The sequence below is a fragment of the Motacilla alba genome, chromosome 21, assembly GCF_015832195.1.
Source record: "Motacilla alba alba isolate MOTALB_02 chromosome 21, Motacilla_alba_V1.0_pri, whole genome shotgun sequence".
NCBI classification, from domain to species: domain Eukaryota; kingdom Metazoa; phylum Chordata; class Aves; order Passeriformes; family Motacillidae; genus Motacilla; species Motacilla alba.
The window spans coordinates 1,485,989-1,501,688 of record NC_052036.1 but is presented as its reverse complement, the minus strand read 5'-3'; the positions used below and the strand labels follow the sequence as shown (position 1 = coordinate 1,501,688).

General features: G+C 56.2%; 1 protein-coding gene across 1 annotated transcript in view; it reads right to left on the bottom strand.

The window, feature by feature from the left end:
- Window positions 1-298: 298 nt before the first annotated feature.
- The window catches only part of AGRN (agrin), a 56,659-nt gene continuing 41,257 nt past the window's right edge, over window positions 299-15,700 (bottom strand). The window contains exons 6-13 of the mRNA XM_038160116.1: window positions 14,885-15,109; window positions 13,708-13,932; window positions 12,387-12,593; window positions 7,116-7,337; window positions 5,055-5,249; window positions 3,690-3,890; window positions 547-692; window positions 299-454 (exon numbers count right to left, since the gene is read on the bottom strand). Coding sequence (XP_038016044.1) covers window positions 299-454; window positions 547-692; window positions 3,690-3,890; window positions 5,055-5,249; window positions 7,116-7,337; window positions 12,387-12,593; window positions 13,708-13,932; window positions 14,885-15,109 — 1,577 coding nt within the window. The remainder of the gene's footprint in view (window positions 455-546; window positions 693-3,689; window positions 3,891-5,054; window positions 5,250-7,115; window positions 7,338-12,386; window positions 12,594-13,707; window positions 13,933-14,884; window positions 15,110-15,700) is intronic.

The window sequence follows — 15,700 nt, the reverse complement described above, 5'->3', positions numbered from 1 at the left end:
GAGCAATTCCTGCTTATTCCCAGGGAAAGGACACCAGGGACACACCTGGGGACACAGCCAGCAGGGAGGGGTGGCTGCCCTCAAGGGACACAGCCAGCAGGGAGGGCATGGCTTCCTTTAGGGGACACACCTGGGGACACACCCAGCAGGGAGGGGTGGCTGCCCTCAGGGGACACAGCCAGGGACACAGCCAGCAGGGAGGGCATGGCTTCCTTTAGGGGACACAGCCACTAGGGAGGGGTGGCTGCCCTCAGGGGACACAGCCAGGGACAGAGCGAGCAGGGAGGGGTGGCAGCCATCAGGGCACGCACCTGGGGACACACCTGGGGACACACCCAGGGGACTCACCCCGACAGGCTCCCTGGCTGGTGACAAAGAGCTCCTGGCGTTTCTCACACCGCGCCTTCTTCAGCTCGCACTCGCTGGCGTAGGTGACGCCGTCAGAGCCGCACACCTGCCAGCAGGGCGAGGGCACAGCTCGGCACGGCCCCCCGGCACGGCCGTGCCACCCGGGGACGAGCGGGGACACAGGGGGGCAGGGCTCACCGGGCTGCGGGGCACGGCCACGCAGGTGAAGTCACAGACGCAGGGCTCGTCCTCGGCGTCCTCGTCCCACCAGCCCCCGAACTGGCGGCAGCGCTCCTGCTCGCACTCGCTGCCGTCCCCCGAGCCGGAGCCCCCCGAGCCGCACTCTGCGCACACGGAGGGAGGGAGGTTACGCTCTCAGCTCGGCTTTATCAGCTTTGAGAGGAATTTGCTACACTCGGGACAGTCCTGCTGCTTGGAACGGCGCACAATCAGGGGGATGGTTTGGGAGGTCGTGTTGGAAGCAGAAAAATGTTTAATAAAAGGTAAAATAGCAAAGCTTTTACAGAGGAAAACTCGATGAGGGTAAGAGGTTCTTGCTGTTGCTAAAACACTCCACAAAAACAATGATTTCCTTTGCTCTCTTCTTTTTTTAGTGAATTATTTGGGTGGGACCTCTTGGCCTCTGTCCAATGGACAGCCCCAGGTGTGAGGGGAAGTCCCAAAGGTCCTGTGAGGTGTCTTTGTACCAAACTGAGCAGAGAAACTTCTGGGCTTTTTGCCTTTTTAAGCAGACAAAGAATAATTTGGTCACTCCATCAACAGGGGGCACGTTCCTACCAGGATGGCCACGGTGACATTTTGGGGGGGACATGCGCAGGGGATGGGGACAAAACCCTGTGCTGGTTTGGGGACATGCCCAGAGCTGCATTGCTCCAAATCCCAGAAGATTTCACCTTCCAGCCCCAAAATCCTGCCCCACATGGAGGGGGATGGAGGGTCCATCTGCAGAGGGGCTCCGGCAGGTGGCCCGAGCTCCTCCTCCCCCACAGGAGCCAAAGCAGGAGCCCCCGGTCACCCAGCTGCCAGCAGGGCCAGCTGCCACCTGCTTTGGTGACAGCTCCACTCCGTGCTCTGATCCAGGAACCAAGATCCCAACTGTGCAGCAGCCAAAATCCCAAATCAACAGGAGCCGAAATCCCAAACAAACAGGAGCCAAAATCCCAAATCAATAGGAGCCAAAATATTCCAGTTATACAGGAACCTAAATCCCAAATAAATAGGAACCAAAATCCCAAATAAACAGGAGCCAAAATCCCAAACAAACAGGAACCTAAATCCCAAATAAACAGGAGCCAAAATCCCTGTTATACAGGAACCTAAATCCCAAATAGACAGAAACCAAAATCCCAGTTATACAGGAACTTAGATCCCAGTTATTCAGAAATCTAAATCCCAGTTATGCAGGACCCAAAATCCCAAATAAAAAGGAGCCAAGATCCCAGTTGTACAGGAGCCAAAATCCCAAATAAACAGGAACCAGAATCCCAGTTATACAGGGACCTAAATCTCAACTGTGCAGGGCCCAAAATCCCAAATAAGCAGAAGCCAAAATCCCAGTTAAACAGGAACAAAGATCCCCGTTATTCAGAAACCTAAATCCCTGTTATGCAGGAACCTAAATCCCAATTAAACAGGAGCCAAAATCCCAGTTCTTCAGAAACCTAAATCCCAAATCAACAGCCCAAACCGTGCCCAGGGAGCTTGTGGGTGACGTGGAGCTGGGGAAGGGCTGGGATTTGGGGCTGACGTTGGGTTTGGGAGAGGATTGAGCCCCCGGAGCTGTGCAGGATGAGCTGCAGCAGCAGCAGAGACGTGAATGATTTCAAAGGCTGCTGGAAGGGGAAAAGGGATGGGGGAAGGGGAACCCGGCCCTTTTTATGGCGTGATCAAAGGCCGGGCTTTGGCATTACACACAGAATTATTCAGGCTCTGCCTGGGGAAGGACAGCAACCTGAAATCCCCCGAGCAGGGCTGTGATCAAACACCCTGCTCTGCGTTTTCCCCCCTGCCTCAGCTCTGCCCTGCTCTGACGTCCAGGCAGCCTCAGCTCCCTGCCCGTGCCAGCAGGAGCCCACAGCTTCCCCCTGAGTGGGAGAACTCTGCAGGTGCTTTATTTTTAGGCTCACCCAGCAAGGTAGAGCCGACCCCAAAACCTCCCCCGGAGCTCTGCTGAGGCAACAGAGGCGTGGGATGGGATGGGTGGGAGGGGAACTTAAAAATCATCCAGTCCCAAATCCCTGCCGGGGGCCAGGGATGGCATCAGAGAGAGAAAATTTACACAGGATGCAGAGACAGGACAAGGGGGAATGGCTTCAGACTGACAACTGGGAAATTTAGGTGGGATATGGGGGAAAAAGAGGGAAAATTTATACAGGATGCAGACAGGACAAGGGGGAATGGCTTCAAAATGAAAACCAGGAAATTTAGCTGGGATATGGGGAAAAAAAGGGGAAAATTTGCACAGGATGCAGAGACAGGACAAGGATTACAACTGAAAACCCTGAAGTTTAGGTGGGATATGGGGAAAAAATTCCCTGGCCCTGGCACAGGGTGCCCAGAGCAGCTGTGGCTGCCCCTGGATCGCTGGAAGTGCCCAAAGTAGTTTGGATAGAATTGGGAAAAAACTGGGATAGCGGAATGGGGGCTGGAATTAGAAGGGGGCTGGCACAGGACTGGGGGTGTTGGGGGTCCTTTGGGGTACGGAGGGGAAGCATGAGTGGCACAGGACCTATTGTTCTGGGGGGTTTGGGGTCTCCCAGGGCACAGAGGGGCATGCTCTGAGGGGTTTGGGGTCTCAGAGAACACAGAGGGGCACGCTCTGAGGGTTGTGGGGTCTCACCCAGGGGCACAGAGAAGGGCATGCTCTGGGGGGTTTGGGGTCTCCCAGAGCACAGAGGGGCATGCTCTGAGGGGTTTGGGGTCTCCCAGGGCACAGAGGGGCACGCTCTGAGGGGTTTGGGGTCTCCCAGGGCACAGAGGGGCACGCTCTGAGGGGTTTGGGGTCTCACAGGGCACAGAGGGGCATGCTCTGAGGGGTTTGGGGTCTCAGAGAACACAGAGGGGCATGCCCTGTGGGGGGTTTGGGGTCTCACAGAGCACAGAGGGGCACGCTCTGAGGGGTTTGGGGTCTCCCAGGGCACAGAGGGGCATGCTCTGAGGGGTTTGGGGTCTCAGAGAACACAGATGGGACACGCTCTGAGGGGTTTGGGGTCTCACAGAGCACAGAGGGGAACGCTCTGAGGGGTTTGGGGTCTCCCAGAGCACAGCAAGGGAAGCTCCCCTCGCTCCTCCCACCCCCTGGAGAAGCAGCCCCAGCCTACCGTCCTCGCAGGGTCCCATCCTGGCCACCTCGATGCTCTTCTGCTGCTGGCACGAGGCCACCTGCAGCTGGCAGGGGCTGTCGTAGGTGACGCCGTCGGTGCCGCAGACGGGGGCCGGGGGCTGGCGCTCGCAGCGCGGGCACAGGCACTGCCCGGCCACGCAGCGGCTACCGAAGGAGCACACGGAGCTGCCACACGACTCTGGGCCACAGGGAGGGGACACGCTCAGCCACCCCGAGTGGCTCCAGGGTGTCGTCACAGAGCTGGGAGCGTTATCGCTAATAATTTGTTATTGGTTTGCTATTCCTAATTTGATCCGTTCAAACTGGGCGCCCGCCCTGAGTATTTTGGATTCCCAGCAGGTCTTTCTGGGGGAAATAAATCCCATTTCATCATTCATGGGTGGCAGCTGCCACCCTCACCCATCCTCCCCCAAATTCTTGGGGAATCTCAGCCCAGCTGGACGGGTTTGCACGAGGCTGAAATCATCATCGCAGCTTTTGTAACAATGAAGGAGCCGAGCAGGGCTTTTAATTCATTAAGAAATTAGCCCAGACAGCTCCCCGGGCTGGGGAGTGGGGAGGGAAGCAGGAACAAAGAGGAATTGACCCCAGGGGATGCAGGGGAGGGAGGGGATCAAACACAGCTCTGCTCTCACTTCTGCTGCTGGCTGTTAACACGTTTTTATCCCAATTCCTGCCCCGGCCCCACGGACATTAATCCAATTTCTCTGCTTGGCTCAGCCAAATAACGCGGGGGGCACTTCCAGCGAGGGGGAAACCAAAGCAAAGCTGCTGGAGAGCCTAGGAATACCCAGTTATCCCCCAGGCAAAAGGGAAAATCGGTCAGGCAGGGCACGTGAGCCACCAGAGCCGCGCGACAAACACCGCGTGTCACCAGGATATTTTAGGAAAACCCTTTTGCCAGGATTTTCCTCTCCTGAGAAGCTGAGGAGGCTCAGGAAAGAAATGTAAACAGTAACTGTGTGCTGCTGTGGGATGCAGCAGGGGCTGCCTTGGTTGGTCCACGGAGGTGTTTCTAATTAATGACCAACCAAGGATGCAGCTGGCTCAGGCTCTGCTCAGTCACAGCCTTTGTCATTCATTCCTTGCTGCTCCTGTCCAGCCTTCCGATGGATCCTTTCTCTCTGTCCTTTTAGTGCAGCTTTAATATAACATTTTAAATATAATATATATCATAATATAATAAATCAGCCCTCTGAAACACGCAGTCAAGATTCTCATCTCTTCGATTCTCATCTCTTCCCTCCTCCCGGGACCCCTGCCCATCCCACAGCAACCGCGGAGCAGCGGTGACACAGGGGGGGACACAAAGGGGACACAAAGGGGACCTTGTGACACTCACTGCAGTGGCCCTGGGCCGCCACCTGGATGTCCTTCTGCTGGGTGCAGGCGCGGACGTGCAGCTCGCACTCGCTGCCGTAGGTGTTGCCGTCGGTGCCGCAGACGGGCTGCGCCGAGGGCACGCACTCGGTGGGGCACACGCAGCGCCCCGTCTCCGCCTCGCAGATGGCACCGAACCGGCACTTCCCGCAGCGCTCTGGGCAGGGCAAGGGCAGAACGCGGCTCAGAACCCAGCTGGGAGGGCGCTGGCTCGCCGCGGGATGGTTGGGGCTGGGGGTAAAGCTCCTTTCTGAGCGCTCTCCCACCTGGATGCTCCCAGGGATGAGGCACGCACAGACTGGCTGGCAGCCTCCCCACTATCTGTTATTAAATGCCCATTTTTAGGTGTTATTATTAGGAAATATTATAAGAATATAACATAATAATATAATAGTATTATATATTGATATGTAAATTGTCTGGGTTGGGGGTAAAGCTCATTTCTGAGCACTCTTCAACCCGGATGCTCCCAGGGATGTGGAAGGCACAGATTGGCTGGCAGCCTCCCCACTATCTGTCATTAAATACCTATTATTAAGAAATATTAGCAAATATTTTAATATTTGTATCTATTTCTATTTTATATTAATATTTCTAGAATATGATTGTATTTTTTTCCTGTAATTAGGGAATATTTAGAATAGAGACTTGGCAAGGTAAAGGCCTTGTCGAGCCTCTAAAGGGGGGAAATGACCCCTCAGGCTTCAGATTTTCTATTTTTCAGATTCTGCACTGAAGCCTCAGGTTTCAGCTTTTCTGATTTTCAGATTCCGTGCTGCTTTCCTGCGTAGCTCTGAGCTTCGCATTCAGGTTCACATCAGGCTTTTTCCGGGGGCACAGAAAAACCTGGATTTTCTAAAAAAACCCCTCTCCGAGCAGCTCTCCCTCCCCGCAGGAGACAGCAGCAAGCACATCCCTGGCTCCTGGGTACTCACGGATTCCCTCCCCTCCAACACCTCCCCTCCCTCCCTGCCAGTCATTCCAGCAGGAATTTGGCTCCAAGGTGCTTTTCCTGCTTTTCTCTTGCACACAGCAGCTGCTGCCTTGGCATGGGGGAGGAGGAGGCACCAACCCCCTGCTCAGCTCCTGCTGCTGCCCTGGAGGGTTTTATTCTGGTCTGGAGGTTTTTATCCTGGTTTTTATCCTGGCCTGGAGGTTTTTATCCTGGTTTTTATCCTGGACTGGAGGTCCTTATCCTGGCCTGAAGGTTTTTATCCTGGTTTTTATTCTGGACTGGAGGTTTTTATCCTGGTTTTTATCCTGGCCTGGAGGTTTTTATTCTGGTTTTTATCCCGGCCTGGAGGTTTTTATCCTGGTTTTTATCCTGGTCTGGAGGTTTTCATCCCGGCCTGGAGGCTTTTCTTTTAACAACAACAAAATAATCCCCCAGCCCAAATCTCACCACAGGGTCCTTTGTCCTTCACCCTGGTGTCCCTTTTGAGGACACAGACCAACAACAAAACCAAAACAACAATCCCAGCCCAAATCTCACCACAGGGTCCCTTGTCCCTGACCTGATGTCCTTTTGAGGACACAGACCAACAACAAAACCAAAACAACAATCCCAGCCCAAATCTCACCGCAGGGCCCTTTGTCCTTGACCCTGATGTAATTTTGAGGACACAGCCACCACCACCACAATCCCAGCCCAAATTTCACCACAGGGCCCCTTGTCCTTGACCCTGATGTCCACAGCCCAAATTTCACCACAGGGCCCCTTGTCCTTGACCCTGATGTCCCTTTTGAGGACACAACCACCATCACCACAATCCCAGCCGCCGTCTCACCACAGGACCCCTTGCCCCTGACCCCGATGTCCCTTTTGAGGACACAGCCACCCCACCCCGCGCTGTCTCACCGCAGGGTCCCTTGTCCCTGACCCCGATGTCCCTTTTGAGGACACAGCAGCATCACCACCACCATCACCACCACCATCCAAACCCAAATTTCACCGCAGGGCCCCTTGTCCCTGACCCCGATGTCCCTTTTGAGGACACAGCCACCCCACCCCGCGCTGTCTCACCGCAGGGTCCCTTGTGGCGGAGGCCGATGTCCCTCTGCAGCAGGCAGGCCATGGCGTGCAGCTCGCAGGGGTTGCCGTAGGTGCGCTGGTCGGTGCCGCACACGGGGTCGTAGCGGCCCTGGCACTGCTGCTGGCACTCGCACACGGCCTCCTGGTTCTTCACCACGCACGTGGCCCCGAAGGAGCACTCCACGCTCAGGCAGGGGCTGGGCGCGCCCAGGTCTGCGGAGGGGACAGAGGGACAGGCGCGGCTGGCGCGGAGCGGAGCGCGGCAGGACGGGCCAGCGTCCCACGGGGGCACCTGCATGCTCTGAGCTGTGGTGGATGTGCAGAGCTGCAGGACAGAGTCCCCTCCGTGCCACCCCGCCACGCCCGGCTCAGCACGGCCCCCGTGCGTGGCAGAGGTCAGGGATGGGCAGCAGGCACGGGAACAGGATTGTCACCTCGTCCCCTGCCCAGAAACGGGAGCAGCAGCACTGGCAGAGCCTTCCACAGAGCTCCCACAGGGAGGGCTCCCTTCCCTGGGATCCAGACTGGTCCCCTTCCCCTGGATCACACTGCTCCCCTTCCCTGGGATCCACACTGCTCCCTTTCCCTGGGATCCACACTGCTCCCCAAAAACTCCCTTCCCTGGGATCACACTGCTCCCCTTCCCTGGGACCACACTGCTCCCCTTCCCTGGGATCACACTGCTCCCCAAAAACTCCCTTCCCTGGGATCACACTGCTCCCCGAAAACTCCCTTCCCTGGGATCACACTGCTCCCCTTCCCTGGGATCACACTGCTCCCCTTCCCTGGGATCCAGACTGCTCCCCAAAAAGCTCCTGGGGCTCCCCAGGAGGAGCTGGCACACCTGGAGGGGACACACCTGGTCCCACCACGCTGCTCCTCCCCCACCCCTTCCTCTTCCCTCCTCTTCCCAGGGAGCTGCTGTGGGGCAGGATGGGGACATCCCCGTCCTTCCCTCAGCCCAGCCCTCGGGAAGGGACGCCAGGGGTTGGGAATTCCCTCTGGATCCACCCCTGGGGGGTGCCCAGTGGTGACAAAGTGCCAGCAGAGAGCAGAGGCCGTGTCCCCCAGCAGGGACGTCCCAGGGGTTCACCCCAGCTCCCAGCCAAGAATCCCCCCAGCATCCAGGAGCCGAGGAAGGAGTGGCTGTGCTGCTGGGGACAGGGCCAGCACTGCCCAGTGACACTCTGGGACAAGGAAAGGACGCCACAGGTTTCACCTGTGCTGGACAGTGACAAGGACACAGGACAAGGACACAGGTGGGGACAGACAATGCAGCCCGGAGGAGATGGAGCAACAGCAGACACAGCACAGCCCTGGCAGGAGGCAGAGAGCTGGGGAAGGTCCCTCTGCAGTGGCCCTGGGCACCTCCCCTGCCACCAGCACGGTGGTGGCACCGCTGTGGCACACCTGTGCCAGGCAGCCAGGAAAGGCCTGGATCAGGATCTGCCTGCCCAGTCCCAGCCTAGAGCCAAGGGTCTGCAAAGAACAGGGAGAGGGGACAGCTCAGGCACAGGGACACAGCTCTGTCCCCAACTTCAGGCACGAGGACACAGCTGCAGCTCTGTCCCCAAGTTCAGCTCAGGCACAAGGACACGACTCCAGCTCTGTCCCCAACTTCCCTGCAGCTCTGAGCTCTTCCCAAGGACCAGGAATTGCTCCCCGGAGTGCTGTCCCCACGTTTGTTCCTCTTTTTTGTCCCCTAACCACGTCCCCCCACACACAGAGCCGCCGATTCCACAGGGAAGCATTCCCAGGGAAGAGCCAATTCCCAGCAGGAGCAGCTCCCCCGAGCCTGGCACGGGGAGCTGGGGGCCCTGGGGGGGACAGGGGACAAGCAGGACACGCAGCACAGCTGGGGCAGCACAGCTGGGGCAGCACCGCAGCCCCGGGCAGGCAGAACTCGGGGCAGGAGGAGCTGGGGAAGCCAGGGGGGGATAGCTGGGAGCAGAAGGAGAAGGGAAAATCACCCAGGAGCGGTCCAGAGTGACGCAGCAGCTCGGGGGGGGCCGGCTGAGGAGTGGGGGGCTCCCAGCACCCACCTCTGCTCCCACTCTCCTTTGCCTGGAAGGCACAGCGAGCACCGGGCAAGAGCAATTTCCACTCCAGCAGGGTTTGGGGCCAGGGATGGGACAAACCCCAGGGCAAGCTCTCCATCCTGGGGGGCTCTCAGGCCAAGCTCTCCATCCTGGGGGGCTCTCAGGCCAAGCTCTCCATCCTGGGGGGCTCTCAGGCCAAGCTAGAGCCAGGTGGGAGCAGTGAGAGGAGGCCAGGAGAGGCCCTGGCCACCGAGGAGGGGCACGGGCGAGCTCCCAGCAGAGGTGTCCGGGCAGGGAGCAGGAGGGTGGTGCCAGGACAGAATTCCTTCCTCCACACAGGCAACACTGTAAAACACAAGACACAGACGAAACAGGAAAGAGAGACAGAGAAAGAGAGGACAGCAGAGAGAGGAAAAGACAGATGCAACTACAGACACCTTCCTTCCTGACTTCCTGGCCATGTCGGCCTCATCCCATCCCTTCTTTCTCAGCTGCAGCACCCAGAAGGATTCAAATCAAGAAATTTGATGAAGAATTATTATTTTACCAATTAAAATTGCAAAACTTGGTTTTTGAATGACGGCCTGAGCTGAAAACAAACAAGCGAGCTCTTAACAGCTAGCTACAAAATAGAAATTCCCGTGTGATGTGTTTTTCAATTGTTCTTCCAACCACTTTCTTCTCTTTTAATGGCTTGGATGGTTTTGTTTGGCTTGGCCTCCCCGGCCTGGCTGCTGGAAAAGGCAGGAGAGCTCAGGGTTTGTCAGGCAGGTGCTTGTGAGGGGTTAAAATGCTGCCAAGCCCTTCCCCAGCTCTGCATTCCCACAGCTCCCAGCACGGATGAGCTCCCCAGCTCTGAGCTCAGAGCTGTTCCTTTTCCTTTCCAGAGCTGACAGGGCTAAAAAAAATCTGCTCACACCTCCTGGGGATGGGCTCCAGGACTGCCTGGAGCTGTCACAGGCACTCTGACACCCCAGTTTTGGCAGACAGAGCCCTGGTTTTGATTTTTTCCCCCATTTTTTTGCTCCTGTCCCAGCAGGATGCAGCTCCTGGCAGCAGATGTGTGCGGGGCAGGAGGGAGGGGAGCTGGGAGGGAGCTGAAATCAGGGAGAGGGAGGTGGAGAGAGGAATGGCAGGTGCACCAGGACCTCATCCTGCAGCTCCTGGCCTTTCTCCACGGAACACGGTGCACAGGATGCGTGGCTGGTGCTCAGAGCAGCGTGAATTCCCCGCTCATCCCAGAAATTTGGGAATTTTCAGCCTCTCAAGGAGGCACAGGGGAGGGTTTGAGGGGAGGCAGGGCTGCAAAAAATGCCCCCCACCATGGGATCACAGTCCTTCCCACGGGGAAAACTTGGGGAATTGACTCCCAGCCATTCCCCCACCAGGAACACAGAGAAATGGATGCTTTAAATAACAGCTGTGATTATTCTGAGTGGGATTTTGGGAGCCTGACAAATTCTTTTCCAGCAGCTGGGTCTGGCAGCCTCGAAAGCCTCCAGCAGGAGCACAAAGCCAACAAAACGCATCCCCAGCGCGGGATCCTGATTGCCAAGCACTTCAGGAGGCTCAAACCAGCTGATACCTGACCAAACATCAGCTTAAAAGAACAGGACGCAGATCCAGAGGTGGGAAAAACCCAAACTGAGCCGAAATGAACAGCTTGTAACTCATCCAAATCGGCGCGGGGGCTGCTTTAACCTCCTTCACTTCCCAGGGAGAACCTCACACCCGGACACTGCCAGCATCCTAAGGATCCATACCCCAGCCTATCCCATCCTCCTGAGAAAGGTCCACTGGGGAGCTTCTCCTAGAGACGAGACAAAGACACGGTGAGAGCTCCAGAGAGGGCACAGAGGGAAGAGCTCCCGGCGGAGAGAAGCAGGCAGGCATGGAAGGGACAGCATGGAAGGGACAGCATGGAAGGGGCAGCATGGAAGGGGCAGCATGGAAGGGGCGTGGAGACTGGCACTACCCTGGCAGCAGCAATGGATGGCAGGGGTTGAAGGGGAGGGACAGAAAGCAGCAGGAAGTCACAGACACTTGGTTCAAACACGGACGGGTGTCCCCTGAGTCACACAGCAGACAGAGACAGGAGCGGGACAGCGAGACGGGCACACGGCAGGGCTGCTGGAAGGACAGACACGGGGCAGGGACGGGCCAGGCTGCTGCGCTCCAGGCTGAGCCCGTGGCTCGCTCAGGGGGCATCCATGGCAGCCCCTCAGCATGGCATCCTGCCTGGGGCGGCTGGGAAGGGCCGGGGGTGGCAGGAGATCAGCATTCCCATGGGACAGGATCCCCGTGGGACAGGGGGAACCAGAATCCCCATGGAGCAGCACCCCGTGGGACAGGATCCCCGTGGGACAGGGGGAACCAGAATCCCCATGGAGCAGCACCCCGTGAAACAGGGGAACCAGAATCCCTGTGGGAAGATTTGGGGATCAGCATCCCTGTGGGATGATAGGGACCAGCATCTCCATAGGACAGCATCCCCATGGGACAACTTGGTGACCACCATCCCCCCGGGACAGGAGGGACCAACATCCCCACAGGACATCATCCCTACAGGACAACTTGGGGACCATCATCCCTACATGACAGGAGGGACCAGTATCCCCATAGGACACCATCCCTACAGGACAATTTGGTGACCACCACCCCTGTGGGACAGCTTGGGGACCACCATCACCACATGACAGCATCCCTGTGGGACAACTTGGGGCCCACCATCCCTGCAGGACAACTTGGGGCCCACCATCCCCACATGAGAGCATCCCCACGGGACAGCTTGGGGCCCGCCATCCCTGCAGGACAACTTGGGGCCCGCCATCCCTGCAGAACACCACCCCTAGAGGACACCTTGAGGCCCACCACCACCCCTCGTCGCGGTGTCCCCATGGCAGTGTCCCCATGGCCGTGTCCCCGCGGCCGTGTCCCCGCGGCCGTGTCCCCGTGGCGGTGTCCCCGTGGCCGTGTCCCCGTGGCCGTGTCCCCGCGGCCGTGTCCCCGTGGCCGTGTCCCCGTGGCAGTGTCCCCGCGGCCGTGTCCCCGCGGCCGTGTCCCCGGGCAGTGTCCCCGTGGCCGTGTCCCCGGGCCGTGTCCCCGTGGCCGTGTCCCTGGGCAGTGTCCCCGCGGCCGTGTCCCCGGGCAGTGTCCCCGCGGCCGTGTCCCCGCGACCGTGTCCCCGTGGCCGTGTCCCCGCGGCCGTGTCCCCGTGGCTCACCGCAGGGCCCGCTGTGGCGGGTGGGGATGGGCTGCTGCTGCAGGCACTCGGCGCGGCGCCGCTGGCAGTCGCTGCCGTAGGTGCGGCCGTCGCGGGCGCACAGGGGCCGGAAGGCGCCGTCGCAGGCGATGCGCTCGCAGGAGCAGCGCGCGGCCCCGCGCCGGTTCAGGCACACCGCGCCGAAGCGGCACTCCTCCTGGCACTGGTCTGCGGGGACAGGGCAGCGGCGCTCAGCACGGCCCCAGCACCGCGGGACAGGGGCACGGCACCACTTAGTGGGGTTTTGGTCAGGTTCTGTACTGATGCTTTAGTATTTTTAATACATTTGTCAGTTCTGTACTGCTGCTTTACTATTTTTTATCTATTTTCCAGGTTCTGTACTGATGCTTTACTATTTTTTATGTTTTTCAGGTTCTGTACTGATGCTTTACCATTTTTTAATACATTTTTCAGGTTCTGTACTGATGCTTTACTATTTTTTCCTCTATTTTTCAGGTTCTGTACTGATGCCTTAAGTTTTGGCTTCTATATTAATATATAGTGTGTTACAATAAATTCTATTTAAAACACATAATATATGTAATTATGCATAATAACTGTACATTATGCATTTATACAAAATATATATAATATATGTATTATGTGTATCTATATAATGTATTGTATAATCATATATGTTATATATAATATACATTATATATTATGTGTTATATATTATACGTTATATATAATATACGTTATATATAATATACATTACATATAATATACATTACATATAATATACATTTTATATTTTTTTATATTTCTGTATTTTCACTTCAATATTTTATAATTATTTCTATATCTTTAATTTATATAATGCGTTATATAATTAATTAATATATCGCATAATGCGTACTTACATACTCAAATATCCATATATTATAATTATATTTTATATATTTAATTTACTATATAAAACATATACAATATATTAATATCTTTACACATTAATCTATATATTATATAGATTGATATACATATTAATATATTAATATACATATTAATATATACATTAATTTATATTTAATATATTAAATAATATATTAAAAATAACATATTTTGGGATATATTATTATAGGATATTATATTATATATATTTTAATTATTATATTATTATATAATAATTATTATTGTAATTATTATATTATTATATATTATAATAATTATTATATATTATATATTATATATTATACATCCCATATATATTATTATGGGATCCCATATTATGGGATGCCCCCAGAGAGGATGAGGATGAGGATGAGGAGGGTGGGGCACTCACCCTGCTGCTGGCACTGCCCCGAGCGCACCTTCTGGATGTCCATGCCCCGGATGGCGCCCGAGCGCGCCATGGCGCACTCGCTGTCGTAGGTGACGCCGTCGTCGCCGCACACGGGGTCCCTGGCGGGGGGACAGCCCTCGGGCCGGGGCAGCAGCTCCGCCCGCCGCGTCCGGGGGTTCACCCGGCACACGCGGCTGGGCTCGCTGGGCACGCCCTGGCACGGGTCTGGGGACGGGCGTGGGCACGGGTCACTGCCTGCCCGCTGGCACCTCCATCCCCGCACGGCCCCAAGAGCCCCCAAATCTTCTCTGTGCCCCAAAGTCACTCCCTGCCCACTGGCACCTCCATCCCTGCACGGCCCCAAGAGCCCCCAGATCTTCTTTGTGCCCCAAAGTCACTCCCTGCTCAAACCAGGAGCTTCCCAGGCTCTGCTCCTTTCCTTTTGGGACCCCAAGAGCCCCCAAATCTTCTCTGTGCCCCAAAGACACTCCCTGCCCTCTGGCACCGTCACCAGGCCTTCCCAGGCTCTGCTCCATCCCTGCACGGCCCCAAGAGCCCCCAAATCTTCCTTTGTGCCCCAAAGTCACTCCCTGCCCAAACTTGGGCTTCCCAGGCTCTGCTCCTTCCCTTTTGGGACCCCAAGAGCCCCCAAATCTTCCTTTGTGCTCCAGGGAGTCACTCCCTGCTCAAACCAGGAGATTCCCAGGCTCTGCTCCTTCCCTGCATAGCACTCCATCCCTGCACGGCCCCAAGAGCCCCCAAATCTTCTCTGTGTCCCAAAGTCACTCCCTGCCCAAACTGGGGCTTCCCAGGCTCTGCTCCTTCCCTTTTGGGACCCCAAGAGCCCCCAAATCTTCCTTTGTGCTCCAGGGAGTCACTCCCTGCTCAAACCAGGAGATTCCCAGGCTCTGCTCCTTCCCTGCATAGCCCCAAGAGCCCCCAAATCTTCCTTTGTGCCCCAAAGTCACTCCCTGCCCAAACTTGGGCTTCCCAGGCTCTACTCCATCCCTGCACGGCCCCAAGAGCCCCCAAATCTTCTTTTGTGCCTCAAAGTCACTCCCTGCTCAAACCGGGAGATTCCCAGGCTCTGCTCCTTCCCTTTTGGGACCCCAAGAGCCCCCAGATCTTCCTCTGTGCCCCAGGGAGTCACTCCCTGCCCGGATCAGCCCCTCCTCACCGCAGGGGCCGTCGAACTTCTTGAAGACGTTCTCCTGCTTGTCGCAGGCGTGCTTGTTGAGGTGGCACTGGCTGCGGTAGTCGCGGCCGTCGCTGCCGCACACGGGGCTCTCGGGGACGCCGCCGCACGACGAGGGACACACGCACTTGGCCGCCTGGCCGTCAGCGGAGGGCACGCAGGTGCTGCCAAAGCTGCACGTCACCTCTGCACAGGGGTCCTTGGAGCCTGAGGGACAGAGAGGGGACACGGGTGAGAGAGAGCACGGCGCGGGACGTCTTGCTCCTCTCGTGGAATAATCCCAGTATCTCGTGGAATAAACCCTAGTACCCGCTAAATCCATCCCTCCAAATGCCCCAATCCATCCCTCCAAATGCCCCAATCATCCCTCCAAATGCCCCAATCCAGAAGCAATGGATAATTTTCCAGAGCTTCAGTAGATCCTTGGAGCCTGAGGGACAGAGAGGGGACACGGGTGAGAGCACGGCGCGGGACGTCCTGTTCCTCTCATGGAATAATCCCATTATCTCGTGGAATAACCCTACTACCCGCTAAATCCATCCCTCCAAATGCCCCAATCCATCCCCTCCAAATGCCCCAATCCAGCAGCACTGGATAATTTTCCAGAGCTTCAGTAGATCCTTGGAGCCTGAGGGACAGAGGAGGGGACACAGCACAGGTGAGAGCCTGGCACAGGACATGCTCCCGTTCCTCTCGTGGATTAACCCAAATGTATCCTGAAGTCCCCCAAATCCATCCCTCCGAATGCCCCAATCCAGCAGCACTGGATAATTTTCCATCATTTTTCCTTCTGATCAC